Consider the following 16,400-nt stretch of genomic DNA (forward strand, 5'->3'; position numbering starts at 1 on the left):
AGCCCACTGATTCAATGGATAAAGACAGAAAAGATCACTACATTCACTAGTCACCATGCATACTCTAATTTCTCTATGATGCCACCCAATTTGACCCCTATCACACCTCACAGTCATTCCACACCATCATATCTCATTCCAGAGATGGGTTAGAGACCTATTGTACTGGAAATAGGATCAGGGTTGCACTTTTTGGACACCCTTGTATCGCTCCTGTGGCCATGAAGGAACCTTCACGTGTAGCCATTCCTGTACTGTCTGCGTATCCAGAACCTGAACACTATGACCCTCTTGCAGTGGCTTGCGAAGGTATTCACCCCCCTTGGCATTTTTCCTATTTTGTCGCCTTACAACCTGAAATTAACATGGATATTTGGGGGATTTGTGTATTTTGATTTACACAACATGACTACCAATTTGAAAATTCAAATATTATTTATTGTGAAACAAACAAAAAGTAAGACAAAAAAAAAGAACTTGAGGGTGCATAACTATTCACCCCCCCTTCACCCCCTTTGCTTCATAGCATAGGGGGTGAATACATATGCACACACCACTTTTCCATTAAAACATTTTTTGAAACGTGTTCTTTTTTTCATTTCACTTCAACAATTTGAACTATTTTGTGTATGTCCATTACATGATATCCAAATAAAAATCTATTTAAATTACAGGTTGTAATGCAACAAAATAGGAAAAACCACAAGGGGGATGAATACTTTTGCAAGGCACTGTATCTCTGTCGCTACTGTGGCAGCCTGGAGAAAGGAACATGAGGGGAGAGAAATTAGGTTTCTTCAGTGCACTCAATGTAAAATGTGCTACCTGACGCAAGGGGGCAGTAGATACTAAAACCAGCTCGTGATGGTGGATCAGCGTGATGACAGAGCAGAAGAGAGCTCACATCATAATGCAAGCCATTATTTATAGGGATTATATATGTGTGTCTCTTCATTGGCCTGGGCTATTGTTTGCATTCAGGACCAGGTTGATTTTATTGCTCTCAGTTTGTCAGAGTAGCCACTCATTTCTGTCATGTGTGTGGTATTGAAAAATATTCAGCTAATGTCTGCTATAATGTAAATGACATAGAATTGCTAAAAGGCCAATTTTGTCTTTCCCAGACCCGGCTAAATAATGTTCCCCATGAGTGAAAATCCTAAAAACGTGTCTGCTAAACTGTATGCCAGTACACATATGCATTTATAGATGCATACAATGCTATATTGTAAAGGGGATTTTTTTCACTCCCCTGGCAGCACCCCCAACAGCTGTCTGTGTCTGTCTAAACGCAGCCAAAGAGACTTTTGATATAACCCACGCATACACACGTTTAGTTGTCCTTCAAATAGTTTATCCTGATCCAATGCACAAACAACAATTGCAGACTACAAATACAGGGATACAGCAATTATAGAGCAAATAAGTAGCATTTTCCTATCTTCACCAGCCTAACTCACCTCATCTGGTTTGTGTCTTTTCAACCTCATAGCAATTGAGCTTCCCTGAGGTTACAGTCCTTTCAGAAAGTATTCAGACCCCTCGACTTTTTCCACATTTTGTGGAAAAAGCCTCCTCAGCCTTATTCTAAAATTGATTGAATAGTTTTTTTACTCATCAATTTACATGCAGGATATGTCATCATGACAAAGCAAAAAATAGTTTTGACAGTTTTGCTAATTTATAGAAAAAACATAAATAAACATTTAAATAAGTATTCAGACCCTTTACTTAGTACTTTTTTGAAGCACCTTTGACAGAAATTACAACCTCGAGTCTTCTTGGTTATGACGCTATAAGCTTGGCACACCTGTGTTTGGGGAGTTTCTCCCATTCTTCTCTGCAGATCCGCTCAAGCTCTGTCATTTTGGATGGGGAGCGTTGCTACACAGCTACAGTATTTTCAGGCCTCTCCAGAGATGTTTGATCGAGTTCAAGTCCAGGCTCTGACTGGGCCCCTCAATGGCATTCAGAGACTTGTCCCGAAGTCACTCCTGCATTGTCCTGGCTGTGTGCTTAGGGTCGTTGTCCTGGCTGTGTGCTTTGGTTCGTTGTCCTGGCTGTGTGCTTAGGGTCGTTGTCCTGGCTGTGTGCTTTGGTTCATTGTCCTGGCTGTGTGCTTAGAGTCGTTGTCCTGGCTGTGTGCTTTGGTTCATTGTCCTGGCTGTGTGCTTAGAGTCGTTGTCCTGGCTGTGTGCTTAGAGTCGTTGTCCTGGCTGTGTGCTTAGAGTCGTTGTCCTGGCTGTGTGCTTTGGTTCATTGTCCTGGCTGTGTGCTTTGGTTCATTGTCCTGGCTGTGTGCTTAGGGTCGTTATCCTGGCTGTGTGCTTAGAGTCGTTGTCCTGGCTGTGTGCTTTGGTTCATTGTCCTGGCTGTGTGCTTTGGTTCATTGTCCTGGCTGTGTGCTTAGGGTCGTTATCCTGGCTGTGTGCTTAGGGTCGTTATCCTGGCTGTGTGCTTAGGGTCGTTGTCCTGGCTGTGTGCTTTGGTTCATTGTCCTGGCTGTGTGCTTAGGGTCGTTATCCTGGCTGTGTGCTTAGGGTCGTTATCCTGGCTGTGTGCTTAGGGTCGTTGTCCTGGCTGTGTGCTTAGGGTCGTTGTCCTGGCTGTGTGCTTAGGGTCGTTGTCCTGGCTTTGTGCTTAGGGTCGTTGTCCTGTTGGAAGGTGAACCTTCACCCCAGTCTGAGGTCCTGACCGCCCTGGAGTAGTTTTTCATCAAGGATTTCTGTACTTTGTCAATCTTTGCCTCGATCCTAACTAGTCTCCCTGTCCCTGAAAAACATCCCCACAGGATGATGCTCCAACCACCATGCTTCAGCGTAGGTATGGTGGCAGATTTCCTCCAGATGTGAAGCTTGGCCAAATAATTTAATCTAGGTTTCATCATGTGCCGTTTACTGAGGAGTGACTTCCGTCTGGCCACTCTACCATAAAGGCCTAATTGGTGGAGTGCTGCAGAGATGATTGTCCTTCTGGACGGTTCTCCCATCTTCACAGAGGAACTCTAGAGCTCTGTCAGAGTGACCATTGGTTTTCTTGGTCACCTCCCTGACCAAGGCCCTTCTCTCCCTTTATTGCTCAGTTTGGCCGGGCGGCCAGCTCTAGGAAGAGTCTTGGCGTTTCCAAACTTCTTCCATTTAAGAATGATGGAGGTCACTGTGTTCTTGGGGACCTTCAATTCTGGCAAAAGGTTTTGGTACCCTTCCCCAGATCTGTGCCGCAAGACAATCCTGTCTCGGAGCTCTATGGACAATTCACTCGACCTCATGGCTTGGTGAATGCCTTTCCAAATCATGTCCGATCAATTGAATTTACCACAGGTGGACTCCAATCAAGTTGTAGAAACATCTCAAGGATGATCAATGTAAACAGGATATATAGTTGAAGTTTACATACATCTTAGCCAAATACATTTAAACTCAGTTTTTCACAATTCCTGACATTTAATCCTAGTAACAAATTCCCGGTCAGTTAGGATCACCACTGTAATGATCTTCGTCTTCATCGGATGAGGAGTAGGAAGGATCGGACCAAAACGCAGCGTGGTAAGTGTCCATGATTATTTATTATAACAGAACACGAAAATACAAAATAACAAAGTGAATGTAAGAAATGAAAATCAAAACAGTCCTGAAAGGTGAAAACACAAAACAACTACCCACAAACACCAGGTGGGAAAAGGCTACCTAAGTATGGGAAAAGGCTACCTAAGTACAACGATAGACAGCTGCCTCTGATTGGGAACCATACCAGGCCAAATGCATAGAAAAGAAATCGTAGAAAAACAACGTAGAATGCCCACCACAACTCACGCCCCGACCAAACCAAAATAGAGACATAAAAAAGGAACTAAGGTCACTTTATTTTCAGAATGTGAAATGTCAGAGTAATACTAGAGAGAATGATTTATTTCAGCATTTATTTTGTTCATCACATTCCCAGTGGGTCAGAAGTTTACATACACTCAATTAGTATTTGGTAGCATTGCCTTTAAAACGTTTAACTTGGGTCAAATGTTTTGGGTAGCCTTCCACAAGCTTCCCACAATAAGTTGGGTGAATTTTGGCCCATTCCTCCTGACAGAGCTGGTGTAACTGAGTCATGTTTGTAGGCCTCCTTGCTCGCACACGCTTTTTCAGTCCTGCCCACAAATTTTCTATGGGATTGAGGTCAGGGCTTTGTGATGGCAACTCAAATACCTTGACGTTGTTGTCCTTAAGCCATTTTCCCACAACTTTGGAAATTTTCTTGGAGTCATTGTCCATTTGGAAGACCCATTTGCGACCAAGCTTTAACTTCCTGACTGATGTCTTGAGATGTTGTTCAATATATCCACATCATTTTCCACCCTCATGATGCCATCTAATTTGTGAAGTGCACCCGTCCCTACTGCAGCAAAGCACCCCCACAACATGATGCTGCCACTACCGTGCTTCACGGTTGGGATAGTGTTCTTTGGCTTGCAAGTCTCCCCCTTTTCCCTCTAAACATAATGATGGTCATTATGGCCAAACAGTTCTATTTGAGTTTCATCAGACCAGAGGACATTTCTCCAAAAAGTAAAATATTTTTCCCCATGTGCAGTTGCAAACCTTAGTATGGCTTTTTTTATGGCAGTTTTGGAGCAGTGGCTTCTTGTTTACTGACAGATTAAACAGCATGATCATTACACAGGTGCACCTTGTGTTGGGGACAATAAAAGGCCACTCTATAATGTTCACACAACACAATGCCACAAATGTCTCAAGTTTTAAGGGAGCGTGCAATTGGCATGCTGATTGCAGGAATGTCCACCAGAGCTGTTGCCGGATAATTTCTTATTCATTTCTCTAAGCCGAGCCATAAGCCGCATCCATTGTCATTTTACAGATTTTGGCAGTACATACCACGTGAATGGCGTTGTGTGGGCGAGCGGTTTGCTGATGTCATTATTGTAAACAGAGTGCCCCGTGGTGGCGGTGGGGATATTGTATGGGCAGGCATAAGCTACGGACAACGAACACAATTGCATTTTGTTGATGGCAATATGAACGCACAAAAATACATGACGATAGATTAGGCCCTGATACATTTATTTTTTATTGTCTGATTTCCTCATATGGACTATAACTCAGTAAAATCTATGAAATTGTTTGTATGTGCATGTATATTTTTGCATGTGGCATATATATTTAAAATTAATGTTAAATCTTCCAGTCCATTGTCATGATCCAAATGCAGAAGCATCTCAACATATGATTTCTTCAACAGGCTGAATGTAGACCTATTGTCTCATTAATGGATGACATGTAGAACTATTGTGTAACTAATGGATGACCTGTAGACCTATCGTCTCATTAATTCACGGCATGTAGATCTATTGTCTCATTAATTTACGGCACATAGACCTATTGTCTCACTAATGGTGAGACAGGTGGTCGCCCCCAGGTGGTGAAGGTAGGAAACAACATCTCCACCCCACTGATCCTCACCACTGTGGTTCCAGGGTGCGTTCTCAGCCCTCTCCTGTACTCCCTGTTCACCCATGACTGCGTTGCCATGCACGCTTCCAACTCAATCATCAAGTTTGCAGACGATACTACAGTGGTAGGCCTGATTACCAACAACGACGAGACGGCCTACAGGGAGGAGGTGATGGCCCTCGGACTATGGTGTCAGGAAAATAACCTCTCACTCCTCGTCAACAAAACAAAGGAGATGATTGTGAACTACAGGAAACAGCAGAGGGAGCACCCCCCCATCCACATCGACGGGACAGTAATGGAGAAGGTGGAAAGTTTTAAGTTCCTCTGCGTACACATCACAGACAAACTGAAATTATCCACCAACACAGACCTCAGGAGGCTGAAGAAATTTGGCTTGTCATCTAAAACACTCACAAACTTTTACAGGTGCACAATCGAGAGCATCCTGTTGGGCTGTATCACTGACTGGGGGGGGGGGGTCAATGTAAATTGTCCGGGTGGCCATTTGATTAGTTGTTCAGCAGTCTTATGGCTTGGGGGTAGAAACTGTTAAGGAGCCTTTTGGTCCTAGACTTGGCGCTCCGGGACCACTTGCCGTGCGGTAGCAGAGAGAATAGTCAAGGACAATTTTTTGGGCCTTCCTCCAACACCGCCTAGTATATAGGTCCTGGATGTCAGGAAGCTTGTCCCCGGTGATGTGCTGGGCCCTACCTACTACCCTCTGTAGCGCCTTACGGTCAGATGCCGAGCAGTTGCCATACCAGTCGGTGATGCAACCGGTCAGCATATTCTTGATGGTGCAGCTGTAGAACCTTTTGCGGATCTGGGGACCCATGCCAAAATCTTTTCAGTCTCCTGAGGGGGAAAAGGTGTTGTCGTGCCCTCTTCACAACTGTCTTGGTGTGTTTGGACTATGATAGTTTGTTGATGATGTGGACACCAAGGAACTTGAAATTCTCGACTCACTCCACTTCAGTCCCGTCGATGTTAATGTTCGGCCCTCCTTTTCTTATAGTCCACGATCATCTCCTTTGTCTTGCTTACGTTGAGAGAGAAACTGTTGTCCTTGCACCACACAGCCAGGTCTCTGACCTCCTCCCTATAGGCTGCCTCAGTGTTGTTTCGTTAGCAAACAGTGATGGTGTTGGAGTCGTGTTTGACCACGCAGTCGTGGGTGAACAGGGAGTACAGGAGGGGGCTAAGCAGGCACCCTGAAAGGTCCCAGTGTTGAGGATCAGCATGGCAGATATGTTGTTGTCTACCCTTGGGGGCAGCCCGTCAGGAAGTCCAGGATCCAGTTGCAGAGGGAGTTGTTTAGTCCCAGGGTCCATAGCTTAGTGATGAGCTTTGTGAACACTATGGTGTTGAACGCTGAGCTGTAGTCATTGAACAGCATTCTCACATAGGTGTTCCTTATGTCCAGGTGGGGAAGGGCATTGTGGAGTGGGATTGAGATTTCATCATCTCTGGATCTGTTGGGGCTGTATGTGAATTGGAGTGGGTCTAGGGTTTCTTGCATGATGGTGTTGATGTGAGTCATGACCAGTCTTTCAAAGCACTTCATGGCTACCGATGTGAGTGCTACGGGGCTGTAATCATTTAGGCATGTTACCTTCTCTTTCTTGGCCACAGGGACTATGATGGTCATTTTGAAACATGTAGGTATTACAGACTCGGCAAAGGAGAGGTTGCTAAAGTCAGTGAAGACTCTTGCCAGTTGGTCCACGCATGCTTTGAGTACACGTCCTGGTAATCCATCTGGCCCCGCAGCTTTGTAAATGTTGACCTGTTTAATTGTCTTGCTCACATTGGCTACGAAGAGCATGATCACACAGTCGGCCGGAACAGCTGGTGCTCTCATGCATGCGTCAGTGTTTGTTGTCTCGTAGCGAGCATAAATGCATTTAGCTCATCTGGTAGGCTTATGTCACTAGGCAGCTCGCGGCTGGGATTCCCTTTGTAGTCCGTGATAGTTTTCAAGCCCTGCCACATCCGACGAGCGTCAGAGACTGTGTAGTAGGATTCAATCTTAGTCCTGTATTGACGCTTTGCATGTTTGATGGTTTGTCTGGGGCATGGTGGGATTTCTAGTAAGCTTTCGAATTAGTGTCCCTCACCTTGAAAGCGGCAGCTCTAACCTTTTTTTTCGGTGCGGATGTTGCATGTAATCCATGTCTACTGGTTGTGAAATGTACCTACGGTCACTATGCACTTATTGATGAAGTGGTGACTGAGGTGGTATACTCCTCAATGCCATTGGATGAATCCTGGATAAATCCCGGAACATATTTCAGTCTGTGCTAGCAAAACAGTCCTGCAGCATAGCATCCGCGTCATCTGACCACTTCCGTATTGAGCAAGTCACTGGTACTTCCTAATTTAGTTTTTGCTTGTAAGCAGGAATCAGGAGGATAGAATAATGGTCAGATTTTCCAAATGGAGGGCGAGGAAAAGCTTTGTATACATCCCAGTGTGGTGAGTAAAGGTGGTCTAGAGTTGTTTTGTCCTCTGGTTGAACATGTGACACGCTGGTAGAATTGTGGTGGTAAATACTGTAGAAGGCTACGAATAATATAGATGAGAACTCTCTTGGTAGATAATGTGGTTGACAGCTTATCATGAGGTATTCTACCTCAGGCGAACAATACCTCGAGACTTCTTCAATATTAGATATCGTGCACCAGCAGTTATTGACAAATATATACACACACACCCACCACCTCACCAGACGTAGCTGCTCTGTCCTGCCGAAACATGGAGAAGCGAACCAGCTCTATATTATTTGTGTCATCGTTCAGCCAAGTCTCGGTGAAACATAAGATATTACAGTTTTTACTGTCCCTTTGGCAGGATATTCATAATCATAGATCGTCCAGTTACAAGGCACCCCGCCCTCTGCCTCCTTTTTCTCTGTCTGTCTTTTTTTCATGCTGATGATGGGGATTTCGGCCTTGTGTCGACAAAGCAGTATGTCCTTTGTGTCGGACTCATTAAAGAAAAAATCTTTGTCCAGTTTGAGGTGCGTAAATCGCTGTTCTGATGTCCAGAAGCTCTTTTCGGCCATAAGAGACGGTAGCAGCAACATTATGTACAAAATGAGTTGCAAACAATGTGAAAGAACAAACAAAATAGCACAGTTGGTTAGGAGCCCGTAAAATGGCAGCCCTCCCCTCCGGTACCATTATTACCTTAATGGACCTATTGTCTCATTAATGGACGACATGTTGGCCTAAATCAGAGTTGTTAAATATAAAAAGTCTGATGCTTCTAAACCATATATCCCAATCTGACTGTGTAGGTGCCTCGTATTTATCCGTCTCAGCAAGAAAAACTAAGCTTGACAATTTTCTGGGATTAACGATCTGTACTGTATCTGGCAGACAAAAAGCTAACACAATAGATTAGATTATACAATGCACTCCCTATCAATACAGCTATTCTAGCCTGTCTATGCTTAGAGAACGTCCTTACCAATGATCTGTATAGCAGTTATAATTTAAACTTGAGGTTTATTTGGTAAGAAACACAGATTGGCTGTATTTTTATGTCGAACTGTATGTGAAGTGTGTGGACTTGATGGAGAGGAGCATCTCTGGCAACACTGAGTGTGAATACCAGCGTCTTACACAAGTTGCACCTCAGCCCCTTATGCTGCTAACTGCATAAATAAAACGTGAACGGACTTGTTCAAGTGTTTTCTCTATGAAACAGGTTCCCATAGGGACAGATAGACAACATAACATAACACAGAATACGAAATGAGCCACAACACCGCTCCATATAAAGATGACCAACTTTCTTTTTATTGAAAAATATAGCTGGTATTTCAAAAGAGGAGGAAGTGTGAGAGGTAAATACACTGAACGAAAACATAAACACAAAATGTAAAGTGTTGGTCCCATGTTTCATGAGCTGAAACAAAAGATCCCAGAAATGTTCCATACGCACAAAATGTCTCTCAATTTTGTGCAAAAATTTGTTAACATCCCTGTTAGTGAGCATTTCTCATTTGACAAGATAATCCATTCACTTGACAGGGGTGGCATATCAAGAAGCTGATTAAACAGCCTGATCAATACACAGATGCACCTTGTGCTGGGAAAAATTAAAGGCCACTGAAATGTGCACATAACACAATGCCACATGTGTCTCAAGTTTTGAGGAAGCATGCAATTAGCATGCTGACTGCAGGAATGTTCACCAGAGCTGTTGCCAGATAATTTAATGTTAAATTGTTTACCATAAGACATCTCCAACGTTGTTTTAGAGAATTGGGCAGTATGTCCAACCGGCCTCAAAAACGGCATACCACGTGTTTGGCGTTGTGTAGGCGAGCGGTTTGCTGATGTCAACATTGTGAACAGAGTTCCCCATGGTGGTGGTGGGGTTATGGTATGGGCAGGCATAAGCTACAGTTGAATTAAAGCGATACTGTGACGGCCCATACTGAGGCCCATTTTTTTTAAGGTATCTTTGACCTTCGCAGTCATGAAATCCATAGATTAGGGCCTAATGAACTTAATTCAACTGACTGATTTCCTCATGAACTAGAACTCTTGTTGCATGTTGCATGTTACATTCATACATTTATATTTTTGTTCAGTATATACACACAGTAGAATGAGAAAGAAAAAGAAAAGTAGCACATACCTGGCATAAAAACCAGCCACAGAGCAGAAAAAAATGAAACAATCTCCAGCTGAACCTTTAAGCCAGTTCTTTTTCACAATCCCTTCCCCTTGTATGACTCTCCCCCCCCCCCCACATCATGGATGGCACCATTAGTATGTATCTACTTCACTTCAGTAGCAAATAAAATGGGGGTGGACAGGTATGAGTGCTTTGATAGAAAATTAAAAGGTTCTTTATAAAGTGTCCCAGCATTGGTGAAGAACAGCTAAGTGATTGCAACAGTTTAACCCACTTTCCATAGACATATTCTACAACAATGGAACAAGCAACTGAGTTTAAAACAATAAGAACATAACAAAGAAATCCCAAATTTGGCCCATTTACAAATGAACAGCGTGAGAGGCCTGAGATTTATGTTCCCTGTACTGCTGTAGCCCGTAAATGTTTCCCTCAGACATCAAGACTCAATATGACATGTCAGAGAATGATTACATACATACTTGGCACATTTCCACCTGGTCATTTTAATCTCTGAACCGATCTCTCTTTAATACAGACATGTACACATGGAACTCAAACATACATAGCATGAACATATGGTTGAGTGATGTCACATCCTGCCTGGCATTAGGTTCCTCCCCTGACCTAATACCATTGGATAATGTGTTCCCCCCTCCAAACAACCAATCAACACCATAACAGGGAACAAAAACAGTGATCCCCAGTGTCACATATGGCACAAATGTGTCAAGCATGAAGTCAATAGATTATGACAACTGGGAACTCTGAGGAAAAAAACTAGGTCAAATCGCAACATCAATGATCTTCCGGTCGGAAAATAAAGTCAGTTTTAGAAAGATGCCCAAGTTTCCGACTTGGATGACTGTTCAAAATTATTTTCCCAATCAGACTTCGTTCAGAGATTCCCAGTTGTTTTGAACGCGACAATACTCAGGGATCCAGGAAGGTGTGAGCAGGGACTTCCTGCTTTACTTTAACAGATTAGATTTTTATCTGACCAAATTAATGAGAGGGAGGGGGACCTATAGTCACACTTCATTCATCCTAAATGGCACCCTATTCCCAATATAGTGCACTACTTTTGTCCAGAGCCTTATGGGCCCTGGTCAAAAGTAGTGCGCTATATAGGGAATAGGGTGCAATTTGGGATGCAAATACTGTCGGAGGAATCTAAAGGGAAAGGGAGCAGGCGCGCCTGTCTTTTCCTTTCCCAAACATATGACTCATGAATGGATAAGTCATTGGTTTGGTTACCGACCGATCAGCCAACTAAGTTCATGAATGACAGGGTGGAGGGAAGCCAGAGAGTGTGCTGATTTAATCTACTCCTACAGTATGTTTATGAATGAGAGGGTGGAGGGAAGCCAGAGGGTGTGCTGATTTAATCTACTCCTACAGTATGTTTATGAATGACAGGGTGGAGGGAAGCCAGAGGGTGTGCTGATTTAATCTACTCCTACAGTATGTTTATGAATGAGAGGGTGGGGGGGAAGCCAGAGGGTGTGCTGATTTAATCTACTCCTACAGTATGTTTATGAATGAGAGGGTGGAGGGAAGCCAGAGGGTGTGCTGATTTAATCTACTCCTACAGTATGTTTATGAATGAGAGGGTGGGGGGAAGCCAGAGGGTGTGCTGATTGAATCTACTCCTACAGTATGTTTATGAATGACAGGGTGGAGGGAAGCCAGAGGGTGTGCTGATTCAATCTGCTCCTACAGTAAGTTTATGAATGAGAGGGAAGCCAGAGGGTGTGCTGATTCAATCTACTCCTACAGTATGTTTATGAATGAGAGGGTGGAGGGAAGCCAGAGGGTGTGCTGATTTAATCTACTCCTACAGTATGTTTATGAATGACAGGGTGGAGGGAAGCCAGAGGGTGTGCTGATTTAATCTACTCCTACAGTATGTTTATGAATGAGAGGGTGGTGGGGAAGCCAGAGGGTGTGCTGATTTAATCTACTCCTACAGTATGTTTATGAATGAGAGGGTGGGGGGAAGCCAGAGGGTGTGCTGATTGAATATACTTCTACAGTATGTTTATGAATGAGAGGGTGGAGGGAAGCCAGAGGGTGTGCTGATTCAATCTGCTCCTACAGTAGGTTTATGAATGAGAGGGAAGCCAGAGGGTGTGCTGATTCAATCTGCTCCTACAGTATGTTTATGAATGAGAGGGAAGCCAGAGGGTGTGCTGATTCAATCTGCTCCTACAGTAGCCAGGTCTGCGTGGCACAATGGCGAGAGGAGGGTAATATTGTCACTTATAACTAGTGTTCTCCTATTACTGATACCCTCCTCCCTTCAAACTCCTCTCTTTCTCCTGATCCTACAAGCCTAGGGTGTGTACGGGGGAAGAGATGACCACATAGATATGACAGTCTACATTACGGTCACTTCTCTTGTTCACAACCACCATCTCTGCTCCTGTGAGTTATGTATTTGTTTCCATCGGTTTCTAAACATTTGTACAATAAAAGCACTACTGGTCATGAAAGCTTCTACAAAAAGGCCATTTATTTTCAACATTTTCATTTTTTTGTATTTAATAATAAGTCAAGTTAATTTAAAACATTTACATGGAAACAAAACAAAGATTTGTTGTGTACAATAGTTAGTGTTTTAGGGAGTGAGCTGTTGCTACACCTTGGCAGTGCTTGCAGGGGATATATGACTGAGTCCATTGATCTAAGCTAAAGTGTCATGGACTCACTCACCAAACCCAAACCTAGCCTAATCAACTCCAAAGCTAAGGCTTAAGCTGGCTCACTGAGTAGGCTAGTACGTTAGGCTTTAGAACAACTAAAGATCACCAAAATCCAACCTTTAACTAAATTCCTCCAATCAACATGGTGACTTAAAACAGTGCACAATATGATCGACCCCTTATTAGAAGTAGTTATTAGATAACAAACGAAACAAGCTAACTGATAATTTAGGACTTCAGAGTGTGTTGGCTGTATAGAGTATGTCTAGTGAAGAGTACAATAAAGCAGACTAATGGTTGGAATAATGAACAACCAAGTTGTGCCATTGATGAAGAACCTGAAGACCAACTGATGAATTCTGTATGTAGTAAACATAGGAGAAGCCACCTGTATTTACCCTTTGAACATGAACAAAACCAATATTTTAACTGCATCTCACCTCACTCAACACACACATACACATACAATCCAGTCAATGCCCCAAAGAATGCTGGGATACATTTCACTTCCTTTCTCCAAAGCAGTGTGGGAAATATACAGTTCAGTCCGTGACCTCACATGACTCTACACCCCACGCATTACACCTCCTCCTGGGTGATCAACAGTTCACGCGTCGACCTCTGTGACCTCTGTCAATCTCCATATGTCTGCTTTCAAAGAATGTGACAATCAGTGTCATGAGCGCTGGTTGGTTTTCCCTTACCTAATAATGGGCAATAAGGAATATCCTAGTACTGTAGCCAGGACTGTAGCTATGGTAACCATGAAGGGACATCCTCTGAATGGAAAGACAATGGTGGGATATGGTTCATGTTGAATATGAGTGGATATAAGGGTTGATCCCCTTATAAGGAGAAACACACTTTAATGACATATTGGAACTGTGGGATTAGATCATCATAATGACAGATCATAGTTCTACAAAAAAGAATCCCTCAAACCAATAACTGGTGTCTCAGAGTTGCAGTGTGTGTGTGTGTGTGTGTGTGAGAGAGTTAGTGGTCGACACGGAATTCTGTAATGGGCTGGAGAAATGGACTCATGGGACAGGCATTTTCGTTTCCATTGACAGTTGGACACACACACACACACACACACACACACACACACACACACACACACACACACACACACACGAGTAAATAAGGTTAAATAACAGATGGTGTATGGGTATTCCTGATCCAGGAGGTATAGCAGAACAGGATGTTCCCGTATATAAGTTCTCAGGATAGATCCATTTGTGGGGATTTTTCCAGTCTTTATCGTGCTCCCAACCCCTCCCAGACTTATTATAGCATCAAAACTCATGAAAAATAATTGTCTCCTTCGGGGACCTCACAAACCACGTTCTGGTGTCCTTATTAACCACATTCTGTGGTGGTGACATTACAGCCCTGTTCTGTTTTACACCCTGATCTCATCATCATCCTCGTCCATGAAGGAGAAGTCTTTATCGTCCTCCCCTCCAGCCCCCCGAGAGCTGTACTTGGCGCTGTCCGTGTCCCCCTCCTGCAGGTGGTGGAGTGGTTTCTCCTCAAGAGCGGCAGAGCCGGAGGAGGACACGGAGCAGCTGTCCAGGTGGCTGTGGGGGTGGTAGTTCCTGCGAGGGGTGTAGAGGGGGTCGGCCATGACCTTCTGCTGAGGATAGGTGCGTGGGGGCCTGACTGGAGCCTGTAGATCCACCTGGTCCTCGATCTCATCCTCCGTGGTGGGAGGGCTAAAGGGGGGTGACCCACGGCCCTCACTGCCCTTCCCCTCCTCGTACCCCAGGTCATCTTCCTCCCAGCCCTTCTTTTCCATGACGCTGAGGATGTCCCCCAGCATGGAGGGTCCCAGGTCAATGTGAAATGACATGATGGACTCTGCGTGCTTCATCCCGCCACCCCGAGGATGTGATGGGGGCAGGTCAGTCAGTTCTCCAAAGTTACGCTCGTCAAACTCCAGATCCAGCATCGCCATGGCCGAGGCACCGTTGACTGGTTTTCTGATTCCATCGACCTCGGGCAGCTTCTTCAGAGGGCTGGAGGAGACGCTCTTGGGCATCTGCTGACCACCGCCCATCCTGACCACGTCCTCGTCATTGAGGTAGGGCAGGGAGATGGCATTCTTCACAAAGTTTGGCGAGCCACCGTGGGGCGCCAATGAGTTGTTCTTGTACATGTCACCGCGGTTCACCGACTGGGAACGCTTGCTGCTCCTGAAGGTTCGGGACAGCAGGCCTGGTTTGGGTCCAGGGGAGCTCTGCTGGACCTCTGGAACTTGTTCTTTAGGGGGCTCCCCAGACCGGGTACTTAGGAAAGAGGTGTCCCCGAAGGCGTCCCCGCCACGACCCACATGCATGGTGTGTCTGAAGTCCCCCAGAGGGGCGCTGATCATCTCCGCAGTCAGGTCGGCCCGGGAGCGACGCTTGGACTGGTTCGAGGTTAGCTGCTTGAGAATAGGCATGGTGATGTCTGATGAAGTCTGATTTAATACGCAACAAGACCAGAAACACCTGATTGGTGCTGAGAGTTATGTGATGGTTGTTCCTTTCTCACATTTAATTGTAAACTGTGTTGTCAAGGCAAGGTTTGAACCAGGTCTCTAGAGTACCCAGCCATTGTGGTCCTTCAAACAGCTACGGTGAGTTCTGGTCCAGATAATCCACAAATCAACCTAAGGGAAAAACAGAAGAGAGGACACATTAAAATCACATTGCAAGAACCATGCAAACCAACTCAGATCCTCAAAGTTGGCATAGAAACTAACTATAACACAGAGTAGCTTTGTAATGTTATTCCTTCGGAGAATAAGCACATGACACATGACAGTGAACAATCTATTTCCAATAGCTGCTGGCTGCGTCTGCGGCCAGAATCAAGACAACTTTCTTCTTCTATGCCGCTCTGCCTCAAATGTGGAAACTTTTGTTGCCAGGCCGGGGCTTTGAAATTAAACCTCCAGTTGAGTGGTTCCAAACTCTAGGGGGACAAAAGGTAGGTATTCTGGAATGAAGTAGAGGGGGTGGGGGGACTTAAGGTAGGTATTCTGGAATGAAGTAGAGGGGGTGGGGGGACTTAAGGTAGGTATTCTGGAATGAAGTAGAGGGGGTGGGGGGACTTAAGGTAGGTATTCTGGAATGAAGTAGAGGGGGTGGGGGGACTTAAGTTCTTTCTCACTTAACTGGAATTCTAACCTTTCTCTGCCTGAACTAAAAGTACTTTTTTTAAAACAGGGGAAACACGTTTCAAGTCATCAGAACACATTTTTCATGCAAATACGTGTCTTTAATAGGGCTTCCAAGTTCCCATAAGTGCTGAAATATTGTTTAAAAGTGGCAGCCGGAATATTAATCAGTTGGGCTTTTCAATTTTTAGGAGACGGCCGTCTGTTATCTGGGGTCCCTGCTTCCACTACAGTACTCTGTTCTACTGCCGCAGTTCTGCAATTCCCATTTGGGCCCGTGCCTGCCTCTCTCCCCCTCTCTGCGCCTCTCTCTCTCCTATATTACCCTACAGTCATAAAATACTGGGAGCTTGAGGGGCCTCCAGCTGCCAGGAATAAAGAGCAGATGAAAAAAAACTATGAAGACAGAAGGGT

General features: G+C 44.5%; 1 protein-coding gene across 1 annotated transcript in view; it reads right to left on the reverse strand.

Moving 5' to 3' along the window:
* Positions 1 to 9,246: 9,246 nt before the first annotated feature.
* The window catches only part of LOC109900072 (cdc42 effector protein 4-like), a 46,639-nt gene continuing 39,485 nt past the window's right edge, over positions 9,247 to 16,400 (reverse strand). Inside the window, exon 2 of the mRNA XM_020495795.2 lies at positions 9,247 to 15,476. Coding sequence (XP_020351384.1) covers positions 14,226 to 15,266 — 1,041 coding nt within the window. The 5' untranslated portion in view covers positions 15,267 to 15,476 and the 3' untranslated portion in view covers positions 9,247 to 14,225. The remainder of the gene's footprint in view (positions 15,477 to 16,400) is intronic.

Source organism: Oncorhynchus kisutch, linkage group LG11, assembly GCF_002021735.2.
Source record: "Oncorhynchus kisutch isolate 150728-3 linkage group LG11, Okis_V2, whole genome shotgun sequence".
NCBI classification, from domain to species: domain Eukaryota; kingdom Metazoa; phylum Chordata; class Actinopteri; order Salmoniformes; family Salmonidae; genus Oncorhynchus; species Oncorhynchus kisutch.